Source organism: Esox lucius, chromosome 7, assembly GCF_011004845.1.
Source record: "Esox lucius isolate fEsoLuc1 chromosome 7, fEsoLuc1.pri, whole genome shotgun sequence".
Classification (NCBI taxonomy): Eukaryota; Metazoa; Chordata; class Actinopteri; order Esociformes; family Esocidae; genus Esox; species Esox lucius.
The window spans coordinates 7,844,457-7,857,022 of NC_047575.1; the positions used below are offsets into that span (position 1 = coordinate 7,844,457).

Consider the following 12,566-nt stretch of genomic DNA (forward strand, 5'->3'; position numbering starts at 1 on the left):
CATCTCTTGAATAAACTTTGACAAACCCCGAAACCTGTTTTTTTCCCCCTATTATTTATTTGATATTACCCAATAAAGACATTGATCTGTTTTTGAAGGAGTTTCTGTAAAAGCTGCAAAAACCGTGTGCTCTAATTCTCATTGACGGTTAGACTTCCAAACAGAAAGATAAAAAGTAATCAAAACAATACACAATATAGTTTTCTATAAAATACAAACAGGATTCCTAGCATACATATATTGCAAGATTTTTCACGTTGTTCCAAAAGACGTAGGGGCAAGGACATCAATACTTCGGCCTCTTTGGTTTCTCCCTGAAATAAAAATAAAATTTGATGTTGGCATTAGCATGGCGAAGTGCAAACATCACATTTCCACTCTTTAAGTAAGAGAAATCATTCCCATCTGTTTTGCCACACCGGACAAGCCATTTAATGGTATAATACATATAGGGGAGTCATAACCTTGTGATACTGGAAACTGCATGTGTTGATCTTAACTACAGAAATAATTGCAAGGTGTTCTCAGTTTGTTAAATTAGGTGGCCTTTATCTGTCAACAGTGAAAAACAAATATATGTCTGACATTTCAGCGAGTGTACTTCGTCATTCCTCTGTGTGTGATCATTTAGCCTACAGTACATTTATCAACACAATTGATCTGCCATTAATGGTCGACGATAAAACAAACAGCATCTTGCTTGATGCATTTCTGGAAAGATGAGAGAAGCCAGTCAAATGTGTATGAGCAGAAAATAGGTCACGGATGTGCAGTTAGCATCTCTGACAGTCTATGACCTGGGTATTCAACTCTGGATCGAAAAGCCAGTTACACTTAATTTCACTGCATCCCCACACTCAGGGAATTTAGACCTTGGACATTAGGTGGGTGAAATTAATGATGAAGTAGAACAGAAAACCAGCAAGCTCCGGCCCTTATAGGGTAAGAGTTGGATAACCCTGGTCTATGAGCTACTAACACAATATTCTGTGGTGTTTTGTTGGCAGTACCCACTGTAATGTAGCTGATCTATATCTATTCATGCCTCACCTAAAATAAACCCACATAAAATGTACTAACCTGACACCACTACGATACCGAATTCACTTATTCATACTACAGACAGTCTGTAATTCCTGTCATCATATATAACGCAAAATAAAATCAATAATAATAAAAAAACACATCCTGAGGGACTTTTTAATAGTGGGTTTGAACTGAAAACCTCCACTGCCCTCATCCTCAATCTTCTATTTCACTCCTCTTTCTCCCTCTCCCCATGATATTGTCTAGACGCAAATAGCATATGCTGAACCGCCTAAAGGACTAAGACAATCTTCACGTCATAATCTTTAGTCTTGTTTCTCTGTTCAGCCTGGCACACTGGTTTACAAATCGACTAAAAGTATACTCACCCGTCGGCCTCAGCCTTCTTCCTCTTCTCGATGATCTGTGAGGGATGAAACGCATGATTCAGAAGATGCATGTCAGGGTAGCGTCCATGACAACGCGGCCACAGTATTTCTAAGTGCACCGTAAAACTGTCCACTTACAGCGCTGATCTTCTTCCACTGCCTGTCCAGCTCTGCCTTCTCATTGGTCTCCTTGAAGCGGCGAGTCTTCCTCCCCTCAGACATCTTGATGCCATACTGGAATGCAGCCCTGAAGGAGACAAATGATTTCGTCAGCAATTTCTTTTAAAAGGCCAGAATTTAAAGAGTTTCTTGGAAACGGAAAGGAATCCGATGACATTGCTACGTTTGCCGTGAGGACATTTATGTGGAGAATGGGGATTTCAGCAGATTCATTGTTGTTTGAAGTGCACCAAGGTGACATACTTGGGCAGGGCCTCCTTGTTGTTCATGTACTCGCTGTACTCGTCCTGCGTGTCAAAGTCCCAGCGACCCAGAGGACCCTTCTTGTTGCCCTACAGATGGCAAAACAGGTCAAAAAGCACATCAACCACCACTGTCCTTTGAAGGGAACAGTTCACTGAAGCAAGCAAGTTTATTTATTTAGCACAATTCATACATCAACGCAATTCAATGTGCTTTACAAAGAAAAATACAAAATGTAAAAATACAATAACAAAAAAAAAATACTCAAATGAAATCAAAATAAATGAAAACATTAAATTCAATAAGAAAACAGAAAGATTAAAAATGAGATAAAAACATAGGAAGCTATAAGGCTAAACAGTGTTGTTAAGCTGAAGTGCTCAGTCATAGGAATGTGAGAAGAAAAGTGTTTTTAACCTGGATTTAAAAATGGATATGTTTGGGGCACATCTAAGATCTTCAGGTAGTTTATTCCAGTTGTGATCAGCATAAGTGCTAAATGCAGCTTCTCCATGTTTAGTTTGGACTCTGGCCTGTACTAGCTGACCTGTGTTCATGGACCGAAGAGCCCTGCTCGGTTTATATTTTTCAAACATCAGAAATGTATTTGGGTCCTACACCATTCAGAGATTTATAAACTAAAAGCACAACTTTAAAATCGATTCTGTAACTGACTGGATGCCAGTCCAAAGATTTAAGAACCGGAGTGATGTGCTCTGTTCTCTTGGTCCTGGTTAACATTCTAGCAGCAGCATTCTGAATGAGCTGCGGCTGTTTTACAGTCTTTTTGGGGAGTCCAGTTAAGAGGCCATTACAGTAGTCAACCCTACTAGAGATAAAAGCATGGATGAGCTTCTCTTGGTCTTTTTGGGACACCAAGCCTTTGATTCTGGCTATATTTTTTAGATGATCGAATGCTGTTTTGGTGACCTCTTTAATGATTGTTAAATGTGAGGAACACCAAGATTATGCACAGCTGTTTTTAGAGATGTTGGGAAAATGCCTGATTGCAGAGAACTATTAACTATTTGCTGTAGGTCCATTGTTATATAGTAAAAAATGTATAATAATTAAGTATGATGGCAGTGTCGAGACAACATGTGGAAGCTTTAAGATGTCGAACTGTTTCTTGTAGGGATTTTTCATCAATTGTATTAAAATGCGACACAACCAAGTTATGTCTTGGTGTTCGTGGTGACGGTACAGAGTCCCTGTTAGACTGTGTCGTTCTGATGGGCCGTCTAATACGTAAAACATTTTCACTAAAGAAACACACACATTCATCACATTTCACAGCGGACATGAGTTCTGATGCCATCTGCGTTATTGGGTTTGTAATCTTGTCTACCAGGACAAATAGAGTGCAGGTATTGTTGATATTCTTGTTGGTCATTCCCGATAAATTGCTGATAAGTTGCTGTCTGGCCCTGCGTAACTCATTGTTGAAGCTACCATTATTGTCTGTACTATTATCTATGTGGATGTTAAAATCCCCTGTCATAATAAACAAGTTATAATCAACTGATATAACAGAGTAGTTCAGCAAAATCATCAATAACATTTGCAGAATATTGTGGAGGTCTGTAAATGGTTAAAAGCAAAATTTTGGGGTACCCTTCAATGTAAAACAGAGGTATTCAAAATAAATAAAATTACCTAGCTAATTTTCTTTGCAATGGAATGTATCTTTGAATAGGGCAGCCACTCCTCCTCCTTTCCTACCATTTTGACACATTCATATAGCCACATTTTTCTGGTGCTGTCTCGTTAAGAATTCAGCACTACAATCTTCTGTTAGCCACGTTTCAGTGAGAAACATGGAGAGGGTGAGTGTGGTGGAGGGAGGGGGGGGGGGCGAGTTGTTTTGCACCCGTTTGGGACAAGTACAACTTCTGGAAGCATTGGGTGATTTAATCAGAGGGTCAGGAGACAGGGGGTGGATACTCTGCCTATGAGTACTGTCCTTCATGCTTATCTTGTTTGGAAATGGCATTCCAAGAGCGTGACGTATGTTGGCACCAAGCAGCCAGAATCCCATGATGTTTGGATTAACCCCATCGGGTCTAAAGCGGTCTTTACAGTTCCAGAAAATATTGAAATTGTCTATAAACCTTATCACATGTTTGATGCATGCCGATGCCAGCTACGTATTCAGCCCAAGTAGTCTACTAAAAGATTCAATTCCTTTCCCCAAGGTTGGAATGGGGCCTGAGATGAAAACATGATGTTGAAAGTTGTTTATTTTCTCCAGTAGCACAGAAAAATCTTTTTTCAGGATCTCAGAGCCAGTTTTCCTTTGAAGTATGTCAAAAGATCCAGTGTGGATAATAATCTGCATGTTGCTTGGATGTGTTGAGAGAATAACTGGCAACATTTCTGTTAGCTCTCTGACCCATGTGTCAGCCATGGTTAGGTTTTTGGTCTTTGCCATTCTGATATGCTTGGCTGTGTTATCACCAATCAAGGTAGTATCTTGCTTATCAAATGTGGAGTCTTTCCCTCGTCCTATCAGTGGTTTTAGGGCTATTTCTTGGATTTTGGTTAGCCCTAATGCTGGTGTTGTGGTTAACTGCCCTAGGTTCATTCACACACATTTCGTTCCGAGTCAGTGGTTTGTACATGTTTTGCAGTGTGAGTTCAGGTGGTGGATTGAGGGTTGGTGCTCTCCTATTTGATTTCTTGCTGGATTTGCCTTTGTGACGCACAACGTCAGACCAAGTCCATGCTGGAGTTGATGCCTTCGGTCTAGCCCCTGTACTGTGCCAGTAAGATGTGTCATTGAGGAAGGCTGGTTTGAAAGCCTCTGCGGTTAATCCAGTGGCATTTGTACATGTCCAGGGGAGAGTGTCAGCCAGGTCCGTGACAGAGTGGTCTAGATTGGAAGTAATCCCTTGTATACCAATCTGTGCCTGTCCGTTAGAATTTGGTAGCTCAACCCCTAGAGTAGCTACAGAGTCAATTAATTGTTCACTCTCACGTATTTCAAGCTGTTTAGTCTCATTCAGCCGTTCGCTCTGAAATTGCTCTGACCTCTTCACCAGTTTTGACTGCGTTCTATCAAGTATAGGGAAAACTTTAGAGCTCTCTAGCCTTAGGTTAGCCTGTTGTGCTATGTTAGCATTAGCATATATGACTAAAACAAATATAGAACTAAAATAAAACAAAAAGGTAAAAGATTTAAAGAAGATTATAAGAAAATGTAAAAGTAAGGAAAGAAAGAAAGAAAAGCTGGCAAAAGGCAGGAGAGTTTGCGGGGAGGGGAATTCACCAACCTGGTCCATCTTGCTGTAGTCCACCTCTTCGTCGCTGTCCACGGCCAAGTCATCCATACTGAGCAGACAGACAAAAAGAATACTCAACAGGGGCACCTACGGCATACGTAACAAGGTCCATCTAAGCGCTTAGAAATGACTCATAAATCTGGGCATGTGTGGTAAAAGCAGCGCAACAGCATAAAATATCTCCATGGTGGTGGTAATGGGAAAAAGGAATTAGAAATATTAGGTCATATTTCATCTTTGTGGATGATCAACCACCTAAGAAGTCCATAAACAGAGAATTGAAGAACTCACGTGGCTGGGTAGCACTCCGCATAGCTGTTGGACATGCCAAAGAAGTCCCCGAGGTGCTTCTTCTCCCCACGAGACCCAGCAGTGGCTCGCAGTTAAGGAGAAGACGACAAACCACCCCCCGTTACAAAAATCAGGACTTTACTGGCGTTACGTATTAGTGAAAAACAGGCATCTGCACTTTCAGGGATAAGTACATAAAGGATATGTTTCTCCAGGCCACTGGGGGACGGCAGCTCCGGCGAACTTCTCATTGATCAGCTTGATCTGGTCTTTCACTGACGATGGACCTGTATGGACAAGCCAGAGGTGATCATGTGTTCTAGGGTTGAACGGGAACCGGTTATGACATTTGCAAAGTAAAAGAATGTCCATATGTTCTGGCTGCTGTTCTGTTTCTCTTGGCTGGTGGCGGATGAATTACCGGTTTCGATCTCCAAGGCCTCATCGTCATCTGGTTTGGGTTTCTCAAAGTAGCTGTGGCGTCTCTTCTCCTCCTCCTTGTCCCTCTCCCTCTCTCGCTCCCTCTCTCTCTCCTTCTCCCGGAAACGTTCCTTCTCCTTGTCGCGGATGGCCTTGGAGGTGGATGGTGCATAGTCTCCGATGTCATCAAAGATGCTGTACAGACGGAGAAAGGAGTGGTTTCAGCACCATGAGAAGGACCAATGAGACCCATGATCGGTAAACAGATTCAGAAAGGCCACACCACACCGACCTCACGTCTGCCTCTGGTCCGGGAACTTTCTTCTCATCGATTTTCACTCCTGTTAGATGAAACGGGACAAAATTAATTCACAAAATGGATATAAACAGATAAGTGACAGAAGGTAGAGTGGTTAGAGTGCAGGGGAAGATCTTACACAATGGCGAAAAAATAAAATGATTTAAAATAAATAGAATTAATTTGCTCTTGACAAAAGCCTCTATTAAAAATTATACAATGACATTTTATGAAAAAAGGGGCAGGAGAACAATGTAAGAACGCCAACCTCCTTTGTCCTTCTTTTTCATCTTCTTGTTGCGGGTCCCTTGTCGCAAGTAGGACAAGATCTGGGTCAGCTTACTGATGACAATGTCATTGGTGGTGAGAGTTGTCTGAGCCTAAAAAGAGAAGTCACACATGCCTCTTTAAACAATGACTGTAATGACTCTGGCAATCATTATACATTACATCATTTATTGGCGGTGCCCTCTGACCTCCATGGTGGGGCAGTCGGCCTTGCTGCGGATCAGAGTGGTGGGGATGTCTGTGTCGGCGTATTCGTCCTCCAGGTCCACCACGTAGGCCATGCGGCCGGGTAGGAACAGCTCGTTCCTCTCGAACTGACGGCCCTTGAACAGGATCCTGTAGATGTTCCTCCCTGCGGGGCGGAGACGCGGTCAGCTTGGTCAAGCCACCAGAGAGCCTCTAGGTGGTCACAGATTTCAGGACCTGATGTTACTCACCTAGACGTGTCTGGAACTCTATTTTCTCCTCGGGTTCGATCTCTTTCCTGGGGGAAAGCGATACACGTTAAGGTCTTTAGAATGAGGACACCAGATAGTTTGTTCAGAAAAACTAATTTGCTATGACATCAGTTCTCGACTCTGCCTGGGGACCGGGAGTACTGCTTGTAGTCCCGCCCTTTAATCAGAATGATTTAGACCTGGGAAACCAGGTGAATGCAAAGAACAACCACATGTCCACTCAGAGTTAAGAACCGTTGCTCTTTGAGAAACATGGGGCTTTAGATAGCCAAGTGGTCTACCAGTCAAAAGCTAGACACATAACACCAATTCCTCCTAAAAGTCACTCTGGATTTGAGCATCTGCCAGATTATTAAAAATGTAAATGTAAAGGAAGTACATACTTGACTTCCTTTGTTACTTTATCGATCATGTCCTCTTCCTCCTTCTCCTTGCTGGTGATCTCGGCGCGTACCTGCAAGTACACGAACGTGACATCCACGTCAACTATATTTTCCAGGTGAACATTGTCCCTAATCTGCTGCAGGTCCTCCATTATGTGGCACAGCGGAGCACCGTTTCATTCACTTCTGGCAGTGCAGGTGTGATAAAACGGGGTGACCTACTTGGTATTTTCATTCTTTTCAGAGAGGGAGGGGGGACAAATGACTGTGTCCAATGGGAACATCCATAGGAATTAATCGGAGCTCAAGTGTCTTTGTATTGGTATAATAACAACAGCTATGTCTTCCATTGTCAACGTCTTTTCCTTCTCGGTATCCAAACACATTGTAATGGATGGAATGTCGGCGGAGCAAGGCCAATTTGTGAAAGACCTGGCCTTGGACATAGCGGAAACCACTAGAAGCAGCCTCCTTTCTGGGTGAACACATTGGGCGCAGGGAAGAATATAAGATTGAACCTTGGCCATGTAAAATCAAGACAATTCTCCCGACATTTCTCTGTACTGGTCTCCAAACTTTTCCTTTTCATTTGTACACACCAACCACTTATTAAATTCCAAACTTTTCCACCTCAACACTAGCCCTCATTGAAGAGACTGTAAGAGGAACAAAGCACAGGAATTCATGGGGTGAACAGGGAGTCCTCATGTTATACCTTGGGCAGCGAAATGACTAGACCGACACCCACCACAGCTTCTGTATAATAAAACTTTGTGATGTGGCAAGCTGACTGACCTTCTGCAGCAGGGCAAAATCCAACCCTTTCACCAAGTGAGTATGCTCCATGTCACCACCCAAGAACTTCGACTCCTGGATAAGCTGCCGCCTCTTTTCAGCTGCCGATTTATCCCTGTCGACCCAGAAGGACAACGCACATCACATCACCAAATCACATCTCGTACATAACGTACCCATTCGTGCACTGCTCCGCGGGTTGTGGCGGTCAGGAGGTGGACACTCACGCCTCTGCTGTGGGTCCCACTGCCCTGTAATTGGCTGTGGTGCTGATGAGCTCTGTCTCTTCGTAGTCCTTGTTGACACCATCGCGGCGCTCGCGGGCGCGGTCTCTGTACTTCTCGGCCAGCTCCCGCTCTCTCTCTACTTCCTGCTGACGCAGCTTGGCGTAGTAGCTGGCGGAGGGTTGGCAAAGAGTGAGTGTCAGACAGCGGCAACCAGCGGCTGTACAGTGTGACTAGTACAAACACTGAGGTGAATCGAATGGATACAAACAGTTATTCTAGTAGTGAAGGAATCACCTTTTCTTCTTCCGCCTACGAGCTGCAGGGTCATCCTCTTCATTGTAGTCTCGGGGCATTCTGAGGGGGGAAAGAATGACAAGAAAACAACTCAATTCTGGGTGGGTTGATTAAAAAAAGAACTGTACTTGATCTTCAGCACACCCCAGGTCATCTGGCATTTCTATAATATATTCATGGTCCAATTGATTCCCAGATGGCCATGGAATGCATCCTTTACTCACTCATGGTGTCTGGACGATTTGGAGGAGGGGGGAGCTGAGGAAGGGGTGGCCCGTGGGGTCATCAACAGCTTACGGAAGTCCTCATTGGTCAGCTTGGACCTGGGGAACAGAAAAAGAGGCGCATTGCTGTATAAGACTCGAGTAGCCTCGGGGGACTTTCAGGCTATCCATCCTTGTTAAAAATGTGAGATGAGAAAATTTTTAAATGGTCTCTCATATTAGGATTTAACAATAGGGAATTAATTGGTGTCAGGCCCACTAGGGGCTGGTCAGGCAAACACATGTGTTGCGGAAATATTGTACAATGTAAATGTAACAAAGGTTTCACTCACTGAAGAGCTGATCGGTGATCCTCCACCTCATGGCCATCCGGAGCCAGAGGGTTAGAGAAAGACTCCGCTGTAAAATAAAGAAAGTTACTAATGCCTACGGACGCTATTGTTGAAAGAAATGACAAATGTATTAACAGCTGTGGTAAAACTCTACAACTCTTGGTTCACTCAGAATGTACATTTCAGGGTTAACCCCTTGCAGGCTATCCAGCACACAGTTCTTCCTGACTTCATCCTACATTTCTGACCCACATGCCCCCCGTCCATGTTCATCTCCCTTAAGCAGACCCACAACAGAGTAAGCCTAAGAGAGGCTATAGAGGCTGCAGTTGTCAAGTCTAAATGTTGTTCTGAAAAGCTTTCAATATGCTGTTAAACCTACTCTCCTTTATACTGGACCTGAATAAAACTGTAAATAGTTTTGATTGTTGTCTGCCAACAAAATAATAAAAACAACACAGACATACTGTTCAGAAACGTCTAGTTACAAAATAGCTAGCTATACACTGCACAATAATAGTTAGGAATACGGTGGAGAATTTAGTTGACATAAACCTTTCTTTTTGATCGATGCAAGTCAATGTTCAGTTTTTAGCTATCTTGCAGTAAATTACCTGCTAACATAGCTACCTACCAACCTTCATTATCGACTTAAAATTGATAATTGCTCGCTAATATCCATTGACCATGCAAATATTTGAGTTAATAAAATACTCTAAAATATGCATCGAACATTAAAATTACATGGTGAGTATTTATTCGTCCATACACAATGCCAACAACATAGCTAAAACTTGCAAGACGGGTCGGAAGATGGCTAGCTTTCTGGTTGAACTTAGATTAGCAAATAGCTAGCTAATGTGTTCGCTCAAAAAAATTCCACATGAAATAAACTTACTCTCTCGCTCCCCTCGTTCTCGTTCGGGCATTTTTGAAAGACTTTGGTCTAACACTTAAGTAAACACCGAGTTTGTGATCAAATAGTATAAATAGCGTATATGAATAATCACTTCTAGTTACGTTGTTGATGTTGACCTGCAGCGGTTTATCAACATGGAAACGCTACCATCTTTTAAACCTACACTCGATTGTGCACGATCTTTGCCTATCTTCTCTCGATAGGTATGGTCTTGATTTTCCTTGCGGCCCAAACGTTACGTCACCGTAAACGTGGAAATTAATTGGATTGAAGGACGTTTCTTGATTGTGATTTGGAGATGTGGAGAGAGGGCGGGTCCAGATTCTCCAAACCAGAACAACCGTCATGGCCGCTGCCGTAGTTAGAGGTATCGGTTCTAACCTTGCTAAAAACCTCCGAGAGATTCGTCTACACTTGTGCCAGACCTCACCGGCAAGTCAAGGAACAAGGTAATTTCTCATATTTGGCTACTTTTTATTCAACTGAAATATGCTAACAAATGGTTAGTACTTCCACCATTACGTATCTAATAGCGGTCACAGCAGCTGGCTTCAATGTTAGACAATCGAACATAGCTAGCTACGGTACTGTAGGACATGAGAGAATTGTAAACACACCACAAGCTAGCTAGCATTCCTGCCTCTGTATTCCCGAACTTTTGATTTTAAATGCTAATGGAGATGGGGCTTAAGTGATATTTACATGTACGTATTGGATTAACCATTTAGAAGTTACAGCACCTTTTATTCAGTCCCTCCATTTAAGAGGACCAAACATTTGGACAATTGGCTTAACAACTTTTTCTCATTAGGCAGGTGGGTTTGCATCTTTAGTGCATGCACACGCGCTGTCAATGTCTAGTCTTTGTATTATAATTTGGTTGCTGGTATCGGACAACACTAGGCCCAAAGAAGTGTCAATTTAATTCAAGCTTACTATCATGATGCAGATCAGAGACAACCATTGGCTGCTCAACTCTCTTATTAGGCAAGTTTGTTTGTTTACATTATTAATGCAGATTATGACAGCACAAGGACCAACGAAGTGTATATAGGTGAGACAGACAAAATAAGTGTGCCAAAATCAATTGTTCAGTTAATTAATAAGAATGAGAAATTACCTGGTGGACCAAGAAATACTTAGACAGTGGAATTCCAAGGAATGCTCATTATGATTGAGATAAAACCAATGAAGAACTGTCTGACAGACAGGGTACACTGTCCAGTAGGTAAATGTCTCAGCCACTACCATTCATTGAATACCTCACCAGCTGAAATAGAGGCTGCACTACAAGGTGCAAAAATGCTAGACAAAAATAGGGTGGATCATTTCTTTTTCTCCACCCCCAAGAAATATATAAATGGTCTGCAATTCCTACACTGTTCACAGTTTATTGACCGTAGTCACTTTTATTCAAATCCAATATGCTTGGAGTACCGAACCAAAAAACCCACTTCCATCACTGTCTAAAATTATGAACTGCACTGTACACCAAATATAATTGTTTGCTGATCATGGCCATATGTAATTTCCACAACACTAGTTACAGTTCTACAACATCCATTTAACAATTTCTTTTGAAGCTTTTCTAGTGAGAAGCTATTTATTTGGCTCCCTTGTTTTATATGTATATATTTCATTTCTATGGAGTAGTATGTGGTTTGTGACTACTGTAATGAAATATCCATATTCCATGTTTTTCAGGGATTTTATCGAGAAACATTATGTGGAACTGAAGAAGGCAAACCCGACATTTCCCATCCTCATCAGGGAGTGCTCAGGTGTCCAGCCGAAGCTTTGGGCAAGATATGGTGAGATTGTTGTTTAAATAGGTAACATGTATAATTGTATGCCTGTTCGATATTGATTGGGGCCATTCGTTTCACCCCTTTTGGGTTTTAAAATGTACTTGTTTTTCAGAGTTTGGTAAGGAGACCAGTGTTGCCCTTGACAACATGAACGCTGACCAAGTAGCTAAAGCACTGGAGACAGTTGTGAAACCAAAAGCATGACTTTCCCAGGGGCTTGGAAGACAACTTCTCAACCATGAGATGGAGTGTCAATTGTAAATGATGTGTAACACAAACTATTGCTGTTCTAATAAATAGGATTATTGTGGAGGCTGCTACATTAATGTGTTGTGTGTTCATGTGAGTTTATTTTATAGACAATATAAAGCCTGTAGGAGAGCTGCATCATTGCGAGACAAGGTCTCAAATCCTGCTTATGGATTGGCCCATGGAATCCACGCTGCAATTGGCCAGCAACAAACGCTTGCTTTTTTTTTTGCAGGGGGACCTCAAAAAATTTAACATACAAAATTACTGTTTATTTTACATGGAAATATGCTAAGAGCATATTGTTATTCACAGCATTTTCCTGGGAGCAGTTAAAATGAACTGTCTTGGAAAGAAGCAGTTTTTGACCAAGCAGCATTAATTTACGGGTTGAACACAAGGCTACCCTGCATCCCAACATAGCACTAAGTTGAGAAACATGGGGTGAAAACAACGTCAAT

General features: G+C 42.2%; 2 protein-coding genes across 2 annotated transcripts; one reads left to right on the plus strand and one right to left on the minus strand.

Moving 5' to 3' along the window:
* Positions 1–33: 33 nt before the first annotated feature.
* Positions 34–10,244, minus strand: ik (IK cytokine). Its single transcript, XM_010894688.5, has 19 exons — positions 10,028–10,244; positions 9,130–9,196; positions 8,798–8,896; positions 8,574–8,633; positions 8,280–8,447; positions 8,053–8,167; positions 7,258–7,328; positions 6,854–6,900; positions 6,605–6,768; positions 6,397–6,508; positions 6,123–6,171; positions 5,832–6,025; positions 5,616–5,697; positions 5,411–5,491; positions 5,111–5,168; positions 1,839–1,927; positions 1,554–1,662; positions 1,416–1,450; positions 34–314 (listed from the first exon to the last, which is right to left on the minus strand). Exons 1-19 carry the CDS (start codon positions 10,056–10,058, stop codon positions 287–289), a joined length of 1,659 nt encoding a protein of 552 aa, XP_010892990.1. The 5' UTR covers positions 10,059–10,244; the 3' UTR covers positions 34–286.
* Positions 10,245–10,381: 137 nt separating this feature from the next.
* ndufa2 (NADH:ubiquinone oxidoreductase subunit A2) lies at positions 10,382–12,165 on the plus strand. The gene is given in 3 exon segments (NM_001303933.1): positions 10,382–10,497; positions 11,753–11,859; positions 11,969–12,165. Coding segments are annotated over 3 exon segments (303 nt in total). The 5' UTR covers positions 10,382–10,393; the 3' UTR covers positions 12,061–12,165.
* Positions 12,166–12,566: the final 401 nt, after the last annotated feature.

What these genes read in the sequence shown, in the direction of transcription:
- ik (XM_010894688.5), bottom strand. Translation starts at nt 10,058, where the DNA reads ATGCCCGAACGAGAACGAGGGGAGCGAGAGA. An exon ending in ATTTTGCCCTGCTGCAGAAG is followed by an intron (nt 7,329 to 8,052) that starts GTCAGTCAGCTT and finishes GTGTACTTGCAG; the next exon opens with GTACGCGCCGAGATCACCAG. An exon ending in CCGACTGCCCCACCATGGAG is followed by an intron (nt 6,509 to 6,604) that starts GTCAGAGGGCAC and finishes TTCTCTTTTTAG; the next exon opens with GCTCAGACAACTCTCACCAC.